Source organism: Manacus vitellinus, unplaced genomic scaffold, assembly GCF_001715985.3.
Source record: "Manacus vitellinus isolate BGI_N305 unplaced genomic scaffold, ASM171598v3 scaffold_35_pilon, whole genome shotgun sequence".
Lineage (NCBI taxonomy): Eukaryota > Metazoa > Chordata > Aves > Passeriformes > Pipridae > Manacus > Manacus vitellinus.
This window is the reverse complement of record NW_021940498.1, coordinates 1,563,976-1,582,753: the sequence shown is the minus strand read 5'-3', so window position 1 is coordinate 1,582,753 and position 18,778 is coordinate 1,563,976. Positions and strand designations below refer to the sequence as shown.

General features: G+C 44.7%; 1 protein-coding gene across 2 annotated transcripts; it reads left to right on the top strand.

Moving 5' to 3' along the window:
* Positions 1 to 1,331: 1,331 nt before the first annotated feature.
* GJA8 (gap junction protein alpha 8) lies at positions 1,332 to 17,999 on the top strand. Of its 2 annotated transcripts, none has more exons than XM_018077056.2 (2): positions 1,332 to 1,426; positions 16,420 to 17,999. In XM_018077056.2, exon 2 carries the CDS (start codon positions 16,430 to 16,432, stop codon positions 17,618 to 17,620), a length of 1,191 nt encoding a protein of 396 aa, XP_017932545.1. In that variant the 5' UTR covers positions 1,332 to 1,426; positions 16,420 to 16,429; the 3' UTR covers positions 17,621 to 17,999. The 2 variants fall into 2 exon arrangements, with proteins under 2 accessions (XP_017932545.1, XP_017932546.1); XM_018077057.2 differs by lacking the exon at positions 1,332 to 1,426 and adding an exon at positions 10,925 to 11,034 and having other exon boundaries at positions 16,424 to 17,999.
* Positions 18,000 to 18,778: the final 779 nt, after the last annotated feature.

Here is an 18,778-nt window from a genome sequence, read left to right as displayed (position 1 = left end):
GACAGATGGGGCCAAGTATAACATTAGCTGCTCTAAGGCACATGTCAAAGAATAAGGAATACAGGCTGTGCTTATCAGCTGGCAAGTTTTTCTCGGGAAACAGTGATGGGAAAAAGTGGGGGCTGGTACAGCTCACTGGCTGACTGTACAAAATTCCAGGATGATGCTGTAGCTGAGGGAACTCATGCAGCTTTCAGTAAATAAGTTTAAACTGAATAGCTCTGGGAAGGGCTGAGTGTGTGTGTCACTTAGTACTAACACAGTCATTTCCCATGTACTCTATTTAGTGCTTTTGTTGGTGACTCCTGGATGGAAGAGGTTCCAGGGACAATGCCTGAGGGTATTAAAGAATTGGAAATGTGCCTTCCAGTGAAAGAGGTTGAAGAGCTAGAGTGAAAAGGGAAAGCTGAAGGCTAACTTTTTTCTGTGTCTAGGTATGCTTACATGGGGAACAAACTTTCTGTGGTCTAGCTGGAGGGCACTAAGATCCAAAAGCTGGAATGTGAAACTGGGTAAAAAGCCCCAACAATTATGTGAGGAAAAGCATTATTTTTTAACATCATCTGTAACTAACCACTGGAAAAACTCAGTGAGGGTTTTGGAGGATCCTCCACAGGAGGCTTTTAAGTTGTGGCTGGATTCTTGTCAGAAAGTGGACCCTTGTAGAGATGGGAAGGATTTCTGCCAAGTCTTCTGACTCAGGTTTTCAAAGATGTGGGTCTAGATGATCAGGCCAGTTCTTTCTGGCATTACAGTCAAATGTTGGCTCATAGCTTTTGGCAACTATGAGGCTGAGAATTGTACAGGGTGGGAGAACCAAGATTTTCCCTGGTAGGACCAACCAGGCACAATCTTTGCTGTGAGAAGAGGGCATGGGCTAAATGCAGCGCTCTCACCTGAGCTCAGAGTGTTTGGTTCACCTTTTTGTTGGATTCTGCTGCAGTGATATCCCCAAGTCAATGAGGCTTCATTAGTTGTCCACTGAGGTGCTCAGAGATAAGAGATAGTAAATCATAATTTATCATGCTTTAATTCTCCTCTGGCCAAGGCAAGACATTCATTGTACATACCATCACCCATGGCTTTTTCATCTATTTCAAACTTTAAACCTTGAACAGTTACTCCCCTATATTTCTGAACCAAACTAGAAAGAGTTTTTCTTTCTGCTAACTCAAGGAACTTTTTTTTTTTTTTTGGTGGAAAAGCTAAATTCCTTTGATGCTGGGGTTTTGCTTCATTTCTTACCTTATTCCCCACAGACTTCAAGTTTGACAGAGGCCGAGACTGTGCATGTGGAAGAATCTGAGGCGCAATGAAACTTCCTGAGAACAGCCCTGGAAGGATGAGCGCTGGTGCAGATGGAGGCTGGGACGTCAAGAGGTGCCAGCAGAGGCTCTGAGCCTTTGCACACAGCCAGAGTGACCAGGTACTTGCTGTAACAGCACTTCCTAGGAAACACAATGGCCACTTGTGAGCCAGCCCTGCCCCGACACAGTGGAAGAAAGCCAGGCAGGGCAGCGTGTCCCCTGTGGCCAGGAGGGCTGGCTGGGTGGAGCGTGGTGAGGGAGGGCAAGCAGGCGAGGATCTGTGGATGTGGCTGCTGAGGCTGTGCCGGGTGGGAAGCTTTTCCTCTTGTGACTTCACCTGGACTGTGTGCCAACCTCAGCACACAATGTTATCACTGCAAGCCAGCACACGGTCGGGGTGGCCGGGCTCGCACACTCGGGCCCCAGGAGACCTCCCAGTCCTCATAGCTCTTGGCTTTGATGGCTCTTGCCAGAAATATGCCATGACCACATTCCCTGGGTTTGTTTCCACTGGTACCAGCACTGCCTGTGCTCATGGGTGACCTGTGCCACTGAGGTGGGTATCTAGTTGTGAGGAGTAAGTGAGAGGTTTTGTCAGGAACCAAAGCAGCGACCTCTGCTCTACCCCACCCCTCTCTGGCAGTCTGAGCTGCTCTTGGCTACTTCCTTATCTAGGGTTTATTGCTGTGCAAAACAGCTGAGTTAATGAGTCAAAAAGAACTCTTGGTTCCTGTTGCATTAAGGCCTTGCTGCTTGGATAAAAATCGTTCCCAAGAAGTGTTTTCCATGGGTCAGGGATGTGTGGTCTGCCTACAACCATCTTTACTTTTGCTAAATACCTTGTCTAAAAGGAATAGTCGGGCCTGGATCATCAGAAGCTCTTGGCAGTTTCACAGATCTCCTCCCGTGGTGGTCTTAGAGTCTTCTCTCTAAGGCACATAGTCCAGGTTAAATGCTGCCTCTAGAAGTCTCAGCCTGAGCCTGTCCTATTCCCTGCACTATCAGAAAACCTACATTATTTATTTTGTTCTGTTGTTCCATGAATAAGACCTTTCTGCCCAGGCAAGCCCAGGCATCCTTTCTTGAAAAGAAGAAATAAAGAACCTTCCCTTCATTCCTAGGCAGCCTTTCATTTTCCCAGGACAGATGTTTCTAAGGCAGTTCCAGGTTTTCCATGCTTTGGCAGGATAGGCAATACATTCAAAGGTGGAGCAACAGCACTGGACTTGTTTGCAGGAAATGGAATGGTTCCAACCTTTCATATCTAAGACTCACCAGGGACTTAAGTCTTTGGTGTCAGGGAGACCTGTTCATGCAAGTGTCTGTTTCCAGCTGAATTAAAATCTACTTGTAGAACAGTGACATGGCTTTTGGCAGGCATGGCCATGTATGAAACAAATAGAATTTTCAGGAGTCTCTCTATTTTTGGGTGTCTCTTTCAAGTACGTGGTTGGTGGATGGTTGTTCATAAGTCTTGGTAGTTTCACCACCTGTGTTAAGCTCAAAGGAGGCAGGATCTGTGTTCGTCTGTGGGCTGTCCTTTGGCACGTGGATTGTGCTCTGGCAGTTTCTTTATTCCTTTGTTTTCTCCTGAATGTTCTTTGCTATTCTCATTCTAGCCTTCTCACTTCACATTTCCTCTCATGGTCTTGCCTGTGTCCTTCAAACCTCTTCCCATACATGGACAGCAAAGATAGGCACTATCTGTCCAGGACTTGAGGGATGAGACATTGCTCATAGATGGGACCAGCTTTTGAAATGCACGAGCAAGAATCCTCAGGATGATGCAGTACATTGCCACTCGTGACACTGCTTTCTGGGCCACCTCACAGATCATAAATCATTTTTGGCAGCTGGACTAGAAATGGGCAGATTTAAGTCCTTCAAATTGCGTACTAGCAGCCCATGTGTAGACCTAAGATCTCATATGATATGTACAAGGTGAGAAGACAGTTCTGGGGGGGTACTTTCTTACCTTCTTCGTTCAAACTGGCAGGTGGTCATTAAGGTAAGCTGGCTTTTGAACCAGAGAATAAGCACTCTTTTTCTAATTTGATGATTTATGGGTCATGGAGAGCACATAATAGGGAGCTTTTGACAGTAGAGGAGGGCTTTCATGAAAACTGGAGAATAAACCAGGCAGGACTGATGTCTCTACCTGTCACCCCTAAGGTGCCAAACACCCTCCAGGATCTTGGTACAAACATGCTATAAAAAAACCCAGTCATTTCTAGTTCTCAATTGTGTTTTGGAACCAGACTGATAGGTCATTTATAGTCTGTTTAATGGCTGCTATCTTATTTTTATGTCAAGCAAGTTCTTAATCATAATGCCATGTAACTCCAATGCCTTCCTGGAAGGGAAACTGCCTTCCAGGATCTCAAGTATATATGTTGTACCAGCTTTGTTTTATTTAACAATGGTTAAATTTCCTCAGAGAAAAGTTTTAACACCGTTCAATGGGGTGAATTTTCTATAAACCCACACTGATTGCCCCTAGTTATATTTCCCTCCTTTTATTCCCTGTGTTCTGTGATAGCCACCTAATTACTTAGTTGAAGTCTGAGATCCTATCACAGGTCTGTAGTTACCTGTGAGTAATTACAGTTAGGAGATAATTATAAAGTAATTATGCCCTTCTACATAGTCTTTATAAAAAAGGCCAGACTAGGAGTTTTCTTCTTCTCCGCCAGGACTTCCTCATTGCACCAAGAAGTACAGCACATCAACATGAATAGTGCAGACATATCATGTGCAGCTTATTTAATAAACCAAGTTTTTAGTGCAGGGTATCCAGTCCTGCTGATTTAAAATGCCTGGTTTTAGTAAGTGGTATTTAACTCCTCTGAGGTACAACAAGAATAGATATGTCACCAACAAAGTCTTTATCAACCTTTTTTTCCCCAGCAGTAGGATAGAAGTATTTATTGATTTATTTTTTTGTTGTCTGCATTATTATTGAATAATCTAAGATTTCTATCCTATAACAGATCAATGCCATGATTAGGACCAATTTTGTCCTTACTTTACTTTTTTAAAAAATAGCTTTGTCAGGTTTTTTTTCCCTTTTCACTTCCATCGTATCTTTTTTATAATTTCTATCTCCTAATTTATATTCAGCATCTCTCTTACTATATGTTAAATGTGTTTTACTTACTTAAGCCACCCCCATTTCAATTTTTAATTTGGTTGGTTTTTTACAATTGCACTAATCTTTCTTTACTGGGAAGTTGTGTATTTTTGGTTCCTAGTAAACAATTTTTAAGCAGTTCTCAATGATTATTTATATTTTCTTATTTAAATCCTTTATTTGTGTTGATTTTGCTCAGAATTCTACTCAGGGCTGGGAAACAAGGCTTCTTAAAGCATCATGCCTTTCAAAGCATTACCAGTTTGGACTTCCTTCTGCTTTCATATAACAGTGGAGTTGGGTGGGGATCAGTAAACCTGCTACCAGCCTCTCATTTCTGCCACCAGTTTACCCATCCAGAGAAGGTAAAACACAGGTTTTGTTCATTTTGGATTTAAGATTTGAAAAATGAGGAAGCCGTTTAGAACACTTAAAAATCTCCAAGGCTGTTTTTGAGTCAGCAACGTCACTGTGTGTTAAATTAAGCAATAACTGGTGTTTGTTTTTTCCCCTGGTGAGTGCTCAAATAACCAGTGCTGCCATATTCCAGTGTTGCTTGGTTATCCACTGCAGACCCAAATCACCAATCCAGTTGCTGGAACACTGACTCACAAAGCTTGAATATTGATAACCAGGAAATTACGATTCAAAGTTACAAACAAGCCAGTAAGTAAAACTTCAGTTGTACAAACCATCCCAGCATCTTTTCCAATGTCTTACAGCTGTGGTCCCCTGGGCAGGCAAAGCCTTGTTGAATATAAAATAGAAAGGAATGCCACAGTTGTGTATGGCTAAGGAGGATGTGTTGGAATGGACTTGACTTCTGTACTGTCCTTCTGTAAAAGAGGGCACCCTTTTTTTGAAAGACAAAGCCAGGGCTACCACTGCATAAACCCAGCGCTGGTCAGGGGGAGTAGAAACCCACCAAACCTGCTGCACACTGGGCCAAAGCAGGGGTGGATACAGAAATATTAGAGCTCATGTCCTCACTTCAGAGCTTCAGGGACTAGAGAGATGCAGACCATTAAAATACGTGCCTGTATTTTTCTGAGAAATTACCTATAATAATAACTGCCTTCATTTTGGTGGTATTTAACCATCAGACAAGAATGGGGCCTTGTAGCACAGGGCAAGTGGAAGACTATTCATGAGTCGCTACGCCAAGGTGGAACTTGCCACAGAAGCAGCTGCTGAAAGTTCTGCCAGGTCTGACAGAGAACCCCCAAAGACTCTTAATGCTTTTTTTTAAAAGGACCTTGAAATGCTTTAAACCATGTTGATCTTAAGAATATCATATTCACTGAACAGTAACAGGACTGCAGGGAATTGAAGTTTGCTGGAAATAATGAACAAAAAACCCAACACAGGCCTCTCCAAACTGGAGAAGCCCTTCCACCCTATGACCTGGCAGGTTTGTACATAAATAATCCCTGACTCCCTTCACCTGGCTGTTTCCTAGTTTGAGGCCAGGTTGTCTCAGTGAATACTGAAGACCTTTGGATGGATGATTTATCTATGGACAGGTTATCTTCTTGATCAGGAGAAGAGAACGACTGGCTCAACAGCTTCCAAGTTCAATAACCTCCTTTTCTTCTCAATAAATTGCTGAGGCATGAGAGGCTTCCGTTCCTTGCTGGCATCTTTTACACTGTGCCCGAAGAAACAATCATATCAGGCTCAGGAAGAGAAGTGGCTGAAAGGGCAGGGAAACAGGAACCGTCCCCACAGATGTCCTTCCCAGAGGAGCTGGGAACAGGCTTTGCTGTGGGAAATGGGAAGCTGAGGTCAGCCAAAGTGCACGGCAGGTACGTGCATCTCTGGGGACTGGAAGAACAAATAACGGCCTGCTTTGCCTCCCCATCCCTGCCCTGTCCTGCCTGTGAGCTCTCCTGGGCCACCTTCTCACCTGGTGTGCACAGCACACCTCCACTGTGTCATTCCACGGTGTGGAAATGCAGGCAGGGAGATAAAGGTGGAGAGTGGGTGGTGACAATGCTCCTGAGAGCCCTGAGCCTACCACTCAGCAAGGCAGGCCTTGGGGGTGTGAGGAGAGCCCAGAAGAAGGGAGAAAGGAGTAGGGAATGAGTCTCCCTCAGAAGCTGGAAGGCAACAAACCTCATAGACAGTGAGGTAACACGGGATGCTTCCACATGTACCCACTTGTTTGGATCTTTCAGAAGCTTTGTCCTTTCCAACTTCTTGTTGCCTGGGGATGTTAAGAGATTGTACAAGAAGTCTTGATAAAACAAACACATGGAGATCCCCTCAAGAGGCTGGAAGATATTATTAGCTCCTCTTTTACTGGCAGGCCTGGAGCAATTAATTATTACCAGAAGTATTATCAGGTGCTTGTCACTGCTTTCCCTGGATCCACTTCAGATAGTCCAGACTGGCTGTAAGCAACATGTTCCCTGACTGGCCTGATACCTCACAACTCCTGATACCAGTTCATGTGGTTCTCTGAGGAGAATCTCAATAGTGGTGGGGGGGCCATAACCTAGAATATATGCTGAGATAAATTTGAGTCCACGGACCACTTAAGTTTGTAGCATAACTACATTTTTGTGTCTTGGTGATGTCCTCCAGCTGATGTGCTCCACCTCTGTGACTGACCAGGTGGTAGGCTCTAGGCAGGGGGCAGAGAAAGGGACAGGTAAGAGGAAGGTATATGGGGACCTAGGAAGGGCATTTTATATGTGATGGCTCCATAGTGCATGTTGAGCACCTTGCCTACGAGCTCTGTGCCCTGTCCCAGTGCTGCTCCTCAGAAATAGCACCTGCACTGGCACAAGAACGTAGGATTTCTAACCAAGGCACTGTTGTAAAGAAATAACCTGGTCAAGTTTTAAGTGAAATCATGCTCACCCATGAAATCATGTGTCTAAAAGAGTACTCCTCTGTCTCCTGTCTCTAACCCTGGTTGTGCAGAGCACCTACCTTTGACACACGAGAGTTCATCTCCTTTGCTTTAAGTGTTCTTTGTATTTTTAGTGAAGTTTTTATTATTAACCATGTTGTTGAAGGAAAAATCATGCAAGTCAGCTGGTATACTTGAAAAGTACTTACTGGAAAAGGGATGCAGGTTCAGGTGAAAATACAGATTATACTAGTAAATAGAGTCAACAAAGTTTACAGTGATTCTGCAGGTTAAATTATAGACATCAAAACGATCCTCACATCAGTTTAACTCCAATCTATTCAACCACTGTGAAAGTACCATAAAAAAAATCACGTTCACAATAGGTATAACTGCATCGCCGCGAGTTTCCTGTGTTTGCTTGGCCTTATTTTTGTGCTTGCAGGAAAAGTTTAAGGAACGAGGGATGAGGGAAGAGAAAGGCCGGGTTTTAGATACAGCGTAATGGACGCGCTGCACCTTCGCCTTTCTCGTTCGCAGCGAACCTCGGCATCCCGGCGCTGTCGGCGCATGAATGAGAAAACATCGCCCGCTAGTGGCTCGGGCCGCGGGAGATGCTGCTCTGCTGATGCTGCTCCAGCAACTGTGCTGGGACAAGGGACAAGGCGGGTGGCTCTCCTTCCTCCTGCCCTCGGGTAAAATCAGCATCTCTCTGGAAAAGGTGATCTCTGAGTTGAGCGAGAAAAGAGGTTCTGAATGGAAGCGCTGTGAGTCGCCTGCAGGCTGTTTGTTACGTTTAGTGTCAATGTCCAGGAGAAACACTCTGGGTAAGCCACGACATCCAATCTTACGCTTAATACAGTAACAGAACGAATTGGTTGAAATGTGGCTGTGGTGAGCAAACACCTCTAAAGCTGCAGCACATTCAGAGCTGTCACTGAAGCCACAGAACAAAGCTGTGAACACTCCTGAAGGTTCCCTGAGGACAGACCTCCTTACAGGGCTTTGAAGGTACAGCACCACCGTGCTCCACACTGCCCCAGCTAATTAGGCCCACTCCAGAGGAGATAATTAACTCAAGTGGAATTCTTCACTGGCACAGCCAACTTACTCCCAGACCTAAGCTGGTATCTCCCCACTTCAGCATTGCACTGGATGGTGCAGACAACCTGTGATGTCCAGGCTGAGTTTTCAGGACCGGTGGCAAGATATTGGTTTTTTTTTTCCCAACTGAAAATATTTTTCTGAGATTTCTCTAGGTCTTTGGCCCTATATGAAACTGTAGAGACCAAAGACCTCAGCCTCCCTCTCCCCCCAGTTGTTTTTCTGCTTACGAGGTAAGATCATCCTTAACAGATGTTTGTTTACCTCTTCATAAAAACCTCCTGTGATTCTGCAGCCTCCCCAAGCAGTGTGCTGCAGTGCTTTGCTATTCTTGCCATTGCAAAGTGTTTTTCTAATGTTTAGCTATATCATTTTTATTGCAAATTAAGCTGATTATTTCCTCTTCTACTTTTGGTGAATGTAGGGGACAACTGTTTAGTCTCTCCACCCATTATAACAAATGTTTATGTGCTGGAAGACTGTTATCATGCCTCCCCTCCTGTTGTTCTTTTCCTAGAGAAAACAAACTCGGTTATTTTATCCATTCCTTATAAGTCATGGGTTTTTTTTCACATCTCTTATCATTTTGTTGTTCTTTTTTTGGACTCTCTCCAGTGTGTCTGTATCTCCTGTAAAATGTAGAGCCTGGAACCGGACACACTGTTCCTGCTGAGAGCTCAGCAGTATCAAGTAAATGCACAAAATAATTGCTTCCTTTGCCTTATACAAAAAATTCCCATTAAAGCATCTCAGAATGAGATTTATCTTCTTCTGTGGGAATCTCACTTAACAGACTCATATTGGGTCAAACCTCATCTCTTCTCTGCTGCGCTGCTGCCAAAACGGTTACGGTTTAGTTTGGACCAGCACATTTGGTGTCTGTGCAGTCACCTTTCCTGAACTGTTCCTTGGTGCAGTCACCTCTGCAGAGGGCAGAGCACAGCTCTCCAGTGTCTCACGTTCCTCTCAAATTCTGACTACTCCAGCCCCCTGTCTTCAGGAGGGAGTGCTGCCCCGCCAGCCCAGCTGTCATCCTCTTGGTTTTGTCCTCTAGGCTGTTGTCCAAAACACTCAAGGAAATACTGAGAAGCCCTGGAGGCAAAACTTCAGGGACATGAACCTCCCAGCTGGAAAAGTGAAGCCCTGATAATTACCCTTGATAATGGTACTTCAACCTGTGTAGCCTCTGTATGGTGGCTTTTCTTGCTGCTCTGGGAGCCTATGATCTAGATATTTTCTAAAGGCTCACAAAAGTCAAGGTATTTTATACCTAACCATTTCCTCCTCATCTACCAAGCCCGTTAGTCAAAGAAGAAAATTAGCTTGGTTTGACAGGATTTGTTCTTCAAAATTCCCTGCTGGATGTTTCTTATCAGCTTATTGTCCTTTAGCTACTTATAAATTGATTGTTTCATAATTGGTTCCAGTATCTCTCTAGGTATCACAGTTAGGCTGACTGGCCTGTAATTCCCCAGGTTCTCTTAGAACAGTAATTTTCAGAGAAGAACTGCATTTAGGTGAAACAGCTATAGAAAGACATTCCACTTTTACCCTGCTTATCTTTATTCACTGTCTAGTTTTGTTCCATCCCTTAAATTACAAGCACGTTTCCCATAAGTATTCATCCTCCACTTGAGGCTCAGCACAATCTGGCCCTATCTCCACCTCTTCTGTGTTCCTGCCCAAACTCTCCTGTTACACACTTCCCCAATTCCCCTCCTCCTCAATGATTTATATCTTCCTCCCCCTCTTTATGGTTTGTTTGCAGTTCCCTAGCAAAATATATTCCTCAGCAATTTATATCCCCCAGTGCCTGTAGGGCTCTGAAGAGAGTCCTGGAAAAATCTGAGAGCCTTGCCCTTAAAATATGGGCAGTGACCCTTGCCAGTCTTTCAGGGATGTGGCAATGCCTGCCTAAAATTTTATCCAGGGCTGGCCACATTTAAATGATTTCTGAGGCCAGTAGGTGGCAGAGAGATGATGAAATCTGGGAGACTGGTCCTGGTGATCAGAGTGGCAGATCCCTCTGGCTCTAGGATGGACAGGGACACCTGTTGCTGCACAGCAGGTGTATGCTAAGTTGGGTGGTGCCTGGCAAACAGGAGTGTTGGGTGACGCTCCCAGCTTCTTGCAGGGAGGCTGGATGTGTCCAGTGTTCAGCCTCAGCCAGGAGCAAAAGGTTTGTGTGTTCAGCAGAAGAACAGGAAGCATGTGCCACTTTCTAGCTAAGCAGATCGGGAGAAGATAACTTTGTTTGAGGGAGGGGTATCGTTATCCAGGGTTGTGCGCTATATAATTGCACAATCTGCTATCATGCATGAACAGAGCTGTTCAATAGCATGGCCCTGCCTTGTCCTGACATCATGTCTGTGTTGGAAATCCGTTTGGAATGAAAAAATCCCACATTCCCCAAGTGACCTCGTAGGCTCTGAGCAAAAGGCTGAGTTGCAGTGGAGACTTCACAGACTCAGTGGTGCCAGAGGCAGGAGCTCAGTCACCAGCCTCAAAGCAGCTAAAGGATGAGAAGTCAGCCACGAAGCAAAATTCTTTCCAAAGAAAATAACATTTTAAAAGTGCAGGAGATGTCCGTGGTTCTTTGAAGGCAAGAAAAGTCCCGAAGGCAAGGAAAAGTCACTGTGAGTAACAGTGTTACTCTCACTAGCTGCTACTCTTTTTAGCACCGTTTTTTGGAGAGGAAAGTACTCAGCACATCAACAGGTTGCCTACTGAGAGCTTAAATGCTGGGCGAGGTTCACAGGTTGGAAGTGTTGGCCATTATCAGTCTGGTACTGTCAGTATGCAGTTCTTTTGCAGGCTCAGTGAATGTCATGTGTTGCATGTGAGGTCCAGTCTTCTAGACCTTTGGCTTTATGGTCTGCACTCCTTTCTTTCACAGCCACAGGTTTTCACAGCCTAAGAGAATCAAGTCTCCTTCTTGCTCTTCTCGTGTTCTGCCTTCTCTTCATCGCCACCTTAACCAGCCACTTCCCTGCATAACCCCAGTACAAGAGGAATTCCCCACTGCCCATCCTCATCTTAATTTAGGCCCTTTTCTTCAGGGGGAGGAGGCCCTAGCGAGCTGGAGAATCTGTCCCAGAGCTCAGTGGTGCCTTTTTAAAAAGGCATCCAGGTGAACTGACTGTGTGGTTTTTCCACAAGCCAGAAATGTCCTGTTAAAATCAGTGTGCCCTATGCTAATGGCTCTGCACCCTAATGACAGCAAAGAAAGTCAACCTGATCATTCAGATAAAAGTAACATTTACCCAAATGATAAGAGACTGGAATATAATTTCTGCATCAGCTGCATCTTGCAAGCTGTTCTGCAGCTTGCCAGACAGTGTTTGATATTTGGATAGTGTTTATGAAAGGCAGATAAAAGGTTAATGAGAAATATCTCTGACAGTTACTGGATGTGATTTAGAGATGGACTACAGCCATGTAGTTACATACCAGATTTGGGGTTTGGCTCCTTATATTAGAGAGATAAGGCCCAGGAAGGGATACACACATTCCACCAGAGATGAGTTTTCCAAAAAGACAGTTTCAGTCTGAAAAGGAACAGGCAGTTTGACATCTGAACCACCTGCTCTCTGTGATGCACCACCTTCCAGGCACTCTTTAAAGGTGTTGGGTGCTGGTGGTACCATTTAGTCCTCCCTCTCTTCCTACTTCCCAGAGAGGGGTTGAGGGTGGCAGTGATGACCAGTTACTCATGTCTTAGTCCTTGTTTATCTCAGTAGCATGTAGCAAAAGAAAACAACAAAGGTGTTCCTTACTCTTCCTTACTGTTCTCATTCCTCTTGTTGATCAAACTGTGCCTTTTCTTATTCACTTCATGTTCCTGGGACTTGTGTCTTCCCACACACCAGCTTCACGTAGCACAGGCTGAAAAAATGTTCTGCTACAGCTTCTGTATTAAGAGAGTGATTAATTAAGGTGTTCAGAATATGACTTTCATTTCAACTAGATCCACTGAGGTTGATTTTTTTCTTTTGTGTCTCCAAACTGATTCCGCTTGCAAAATATGATTTTTTTCTCCATCTCTGACTTATCCTTTAGCTCTTTTGAAATCTTTTTTGAAAAACATTATCTCAGCCTCCAATTGTGCTTTGAACTTTGGGGCTGTGCAAAAAAGCTTTTTGGGAAGACAACTGCTAAGGTGAGACTCTGAACTTACAGGGGCACAAATGCCCAGAAACACTGAAGAGAGGCCTGAAACCACTGGTTTGAAGCTACAAACTTTTGTGGCCCTCATATTATATATAATATCTTATTCAAATGACAGCTTTTCTAGAGACAGAATGTCTCCCAGTGCCATTCTGGGAAATTAAATTCAATGTTGAGTTTGCATAAAGAGAGAGGAGAGCTACTTGCTGCTTCATCACTTTATGAGCCTGGCATCTGTACCATTGCTTAGCAAATTTTGCTTCCAGTAATCCTCTATTTCTTCAGAGCTGACCACCAAGAGCACACTCCGAGCAATTCCTACAGAAAGACCACAAAACCAACACCTCAGAATAAAGTTATCACCTTTGGCTTATAATTAAAACTCCCAGGGCAACTGGTGGTACTTGCAGATGCATTACTGAGCCTGTGATTCTTCTCTCCAGCACTTTTGCAGGTGGCTGAGGGCAGGCGAGTGTGCCTGGGGTAACATTCCTGTTTGCTGGGCTGCTGGAATTCAGCTGCCCTCCTTAACAAAACAGTTTGGTTTAGACATTTTTAATGCATGTGCCATGGTGTAAGATGCATTTGGAGGAAAAACTAAGCAGAACTAAGGCACTGAAAGGTGAGGTTGTAAAATTGGTGTTTCTCAGCTTTGATTAATATTGACTGTTAATGTTGTTTTCTTGTGCCACTGCTTTTTCCAGGTAAAAGATGTTGAAGAGCAGCCCAAAGCATCTGACAATGCCAAATACAGACGTAGTACCTCAGTATATGCCTGTGCTGGAAATCAGCAATGCAGTTTACCAACTGTCAGAGTTGGGTGTAGGGTAACAATTTAATTCAATTAATTCTGCCAGAGATATTGGCATTCTCTTTTCACCTGTCATACCACAACACCTAAAGACTGGTGAGTGTGGGCACACAGCTGTGCTGAACCATAGCAGAATTGCAGAGATGCTTTGGTCCCTGCTTAACTGAGCAAACTCCCATTTATGCATGTATTAGGTTTTCACTGCCTGTCGCCTGTTCCTCTCCCCCCTCTGCTTTTTCATGTTCAGTGGACTCTCCTCTCTGTGTCTCTGCCTCTCTCTCTATTTTTTTTCCTCCCTATTGTTCCCCACGTCACTAACTGTCACTCACTTCATAAAGCCGTCTGGCTCGGAGCTTAAATATTGCAGGGCAACTAAAACCCACCATCAGAGCCAATTCAGTCATATCTGCTCAGTCGTGCGACAAGATTGGGGCTTTTAGGGTAGGGAAGAAGAGAGACAAAAGTTCACTCTTCCCTGCAGAGTGCCAAGAGAGGAGGGGGACACATTTCTTCGGTGGAGCCTTTCACAGCGGCAAGTTGCTTGCTCAACATCCTTAACCTGTACGGTCTTTTTTGCCGGTAGCGTGCTCAGGAAGTGCAGGGTGGGGGTCTGCAACGAGCCCACGAGAGTTGAGAACATGAATCTGTTGACTCTTGAGTGGGCTGAGGCAGTGCCCTGCTCTTTCCTCACGACAGGCAGTTTTTAAGGGAGAAGGTGAAGTGCATAAGTACATTGCTCGCACCTTTTCCTGAGGCTCGAGGGGCTGGCTGCTCGCGGGTGGAATCCTGAACATCCGAGCTGGTCGTGCCACTCGTCATCAGTCCACCCAATATTGTTGCTTGCAGTTGGGCAACCTCGAACCACTTCACTCGCAGAAAACGGAGAGGGTGGTCATGGCAGAGTTTTAAAAAAAACGTGGCCAGTTCGGAAGTTGTCTCAGGAAGAGTTCAGCCAAATGTAGCAAGCTGTGAGCAAGACAATTGGTGGAGTTAGCCAGGGAACATTTTTCCTTCTCCTGTGCAGTGAGTTTTCTGTATGATAAGGTTTATCACATCTAGAATGTTGCTCTTGTGTGCTGCAGTGCTAATGTTCGAAAGGTAGTGTGGCTTATCAGTGGGACTCACAAAGGAAGAGAGGGATGGAGTTAACTGAGGTGCCTGGGGGACAGTGAAGTTTATACTGCGTGTAGTCATGTTTTTTACAGAGTTGCACATGATTGGTAACTGTTGGGTGTACTTTGCTCTGTGAATTTGCAGAAAGAGGATGTTTAAATCAGTTTAGATAATGTATGTAAACAGCATAATCTTCTGCTAGACTTGTTAATGTAAGCGCTGACATTAACACACTCCTTTACACAACTTTAATGACTGAGAAAGTAGCAATTTTCTTCGGTGATTAAATTATACGTTTGCTGCTTCCTCCTGAGAGGTGTTTGTGCAAGCTGAAGGGCTGCGTTCTGTTTTTCCTTTTCTAACACGGGTGCCTGGGGTTAAAAGAATGTTATGAGGTTCAAGGGCGAGGAATATGAGTCCATCTTGTTTGAGCAAAATGCCATCGTAAGCGGGTTTTTTTTTGACTGAAAATTGGTGAAATTCCCCAGAGCTGTAGAGCTCTCAGTATTGTGTGTGTTTGTATGTGTGTGAATATGTACACACAGTAGTTGAGGCAGACTAGTATGCGTTGGTGTGTCATAACATATGGCATTACAAATATATCCCAGCGGTATCTGAAGGAGGAGGGAAGTTTAGATGCTCAGATTTCCATGCTCTTGGCTGTACCTTCTTTTTCCCGGTGCTTGTGTATGTGTGTGTGCATTTAGGAGACTATAGATGGAGGCAGTATCTAAGAGGTGAACTTCTAGTTCCCTGTGAAGAGCTATTTTATAAATAATGTTCCCTGTTTCACTTGTTGTGGTCCACCACTCGGTCTTTCTGGACCACTTTAATACTCTGCATTCCTCAGAGACTTCAGACTGCTGTGGTGTGTTTAAACCAGCACATCCAAAATACCTTTCCTTTCTATTTCCCTCATACACAGGTTTTCCCTTGCCTGCAATGATATAGTGGGAAGTTCAGGATATGCAGGATGAACTCCTGACCTAGGAGTAATTTCTTAGCATGCAAAAATAATGACAAAAATAATGTAATATTTGACTTGCATCACTTGAAAATGGACTACTTTCTTAGCTTTCCAGTAGGATATCTACAGCTGGCTTCCAGCTCTATGTCAGCTTGAGATAGCAGCACTGACATTTCAGAGACAGTGAGAAGTATTTTAGGTCCCAGTTAGAGACCTTTGTGTTTTTCCTCGGGTTGGAGGAAAAGTCAGTGTGGCAACTGACTTCAGAAGAGGATGCAAAGAATAGCCCCAATAACTGTATTCTATATAATGTATTCTGTGAAGCAAAACTAGTCTATGTAGTAGTTATTAAGCTTATACAGTATTACTAACAAAGTAATGGTGTTGTAATTGCTGTTCTTACCTAACAGAGTGGTTGCTAATGTAGAATTAATATATGCAGTCTAGAGAGAATCCGGGTTTACTGTAGGTGGAAGATGGGCGCCAACGTGAGATCTGTTTGACCCCTGTGTGGTGTTCTGGTGCAGGAGAGCTTGGGTGCTTGAAAGCTGCACTCTCTTTTCTAACCACTGCAGCTGCATGCTGATAAATCTGTTCCACTGTATTGCTGGTGAGTGTTTGTACGTGTATGAAATCCAAGCAGGCTCACGCAACTAAGCCTACAAGGCACCACAGAAGACTCTCACCTGGAAAAGGAGATAAATATACTCCCTGGCTGAAAAGTAATTGCCCATTTAGTGCCATGAAAGAAAGAATTTAGCAAGCAGCTTGCTCTGGCTTCCCAGCCCTTCTCCTGCTAATAAATCATTGTGATCAGGCAAATAAGCAAACGACCATCTTTCTGTTCTCAAAGCATATTAGGGAAATACTGATTGAAAGCAGCAAAAGATATCAGCGGGAAAACCTAAATCTTTTAAATTTAGCGTAATTTGTGGTCTTTCTCTTTCTTTTTTCTTCCCTTAGACAGTAAGAAATGGGTGACTGGAGTTTCTTGGGGAACATTTTAGAGCAGGTGAACGAGCAATCCACTGTCATCGGGAGAGTTTGGCTCACAGTGCTCTTCATTTTCCGCATCCTGATCCTGGGAACGGCGGCCGAGCTGGTGTGGGGAGACGAACAGTCAGACTTTGTGTGCAACACCCAGCAACCTGGTTGTGAGAACGTCTGCTATGACGAGGCCTTCCCCATCTCCCACATCCGGCTCTGGGTCCTGCAGATCATTTTTGTATCCACGCCTTCGCTGATGTACTTTGGGCATGCTGTGCACCACGTCCGCATGGAGGAGAAGAGGAAAGAGAGGGAGGAAGCTGAGCGGCGCCAGCAGGCCGAGGTGGACGAAGAGAAGCTGCCCCTGGCTCCAAACCAAAACAAAGGCAACAACCCTGATGCAACCAAGAAGTTTCGCCTGGAAGGTACTCTCCTGAGAACGTATATCTTCCACATCATTTTCAAAACCCTCTTTGAGGTGGGATTCATAGTAGGTCAGTACTTCCTGTATGGCTTCCGGATTCTCCCCCTTTACCGCTGCGGGCGGTGGCCCTGTCCCAATCTTGTGGACTGCTTTGTCTCCAGGCCCACGGAGAAGACCATCTTTATTATGTTCATGTTGGTGGTGGCTGCCGTATCCCTCTTCCTCAACCTGGTGGAGATCAGTCACTTGATCCTGAAAAGAATCCGGAGGGCTCTGAGAAGACCAGCAGAGGAACCGCTTGGAGAGGTCCCGGAGAAGCCTCTCCCTGCCATCACAGTCCCCACCATCCCAAAGGCCAAAGGCTACAAGCTGCTGGAAGAAGAGAAGCCGGTGTCCCTCTATTTCCCTCTCACAGAAGTAGGGGTTGAGCCCAGCCCCCTTCCATCAGCCTACAATGAGTTTGAGGAGAAGATTGGGGTGGCTCCACTGGAAGATCTCTCCAGGGCATTTGATGAGAGGTTGCCATCGTATGCACCAGCTAAGGAACCAGAGGAGGAGAAAGTAAGAGCAGAGGAGGAGGAGGAGCTAGAAGAGCAGCCTGAGGAGCCAGGGGTGAAGAAAGCAGAAGAGGAGGTGGTGAGCGATGAAGTGGAAGGGCCTTCAGCACCTGCTGAACTCGCCACCGATATGAGACCCCTCAGCAGGCTAAGTAAAGCCAGCAGCCGGGCCAGGTCAGATGATTTGACTGTATGAAGGTGCAGGATACAGGGAGCACATGAAAAGGAAAAAGTTGAAGAGAAAAGGAGAGATAGAGAAAGAATCAAAAGATATTTTTAAGCAAAGCGCTAAAGTGGCCATTTGAATATTATTTCCTTTCATGATTCCCAACTGGAAAGGTACTACCATGGTAACTGTGCCTTATTTGCCCTGTATGTCCCTGTATTTCCCTGTTTCCACATGCCAGCTCACTCCTTACAGTAATATCTACACTGTACACATAACTGATGTATTTTAAAACCTAACATGGCAGTGATACTCAAATGTTGCCACTGTGAACGTATTTACCGAAAGCCTTGTGTTCCACATTTGTCTGGGAATGTGGGGAGGATCTGTCTTTCAGCCAGCAAGGGGGAAGACTGATCAACAACTGTATCTAGTCTTTCTGTTTCCACCTATGGCTCGCTGAGCAGATCTCCCCTTTGCTGTTGGCATGGAATTGCAGTTAAATTTAATCCACAAAGTGAATTCTGTGCTTAGCATCAACACACTAAAATAGTAAGCCCAACTTCCCTTCTCTATCCAGAAAATAAAATCCAAAAATGTTCCCAGTTTCTCTGTGAATGCATATCTGACTTAGGTAAAAATATTTTCCCTTTGTCAAAAATATTTCTGCCCTTCAAGTGAGATTGACAGTGGGCAAGGTTAACAGTGGCTCCCTACTAGGATTTAGCAGATGCCCAGAGAAGGATTATTTGTTCCCAAGAGGGTCACCCAGCCCTGAGACTATTTCAGTATACTGGAAAGAATAAATTCAAGTGATATTTTTTACTTGTAGCCTTGTGACTTAAAGATCTGAAGCTTGATTTAGCCAAGCAAGCGTGGGAAGGCTTCTGAGAAAGGAGGGAACAGCTACAGCCCCCAGAGCATGAAACCAAATACAAGCCTTCATGGTATGATCCTGACATGTGCTCAGTTCCTGGAGCTTGCAGGCTTCCAGGCACTCAGCAAATCTCAGGTACAGAGTCCTGAAGGCACCTGTGGACGTACACCAGGGGTCTGGGTAACTATGTGACTTCTTAAACCTCTAAATACAAAACTGGTTGGTCAAGTTTGAAAAGACTGGTATGGTAATAGTCTTCTTTGACATCTTTTGTTTTTAATTTGACAGATAGGAGCTGTTCAGTGGGCTAC

What these genes read in the sequence shown, in the direction of transcription:
- GJA8 (XM_018077056.2), top strand. Translation starts at nt 16,430, where the DNA reads ATGGGTGACTGGAGTTTCTTGGGGAACATTTTAGAGCAGGTGAACGAG.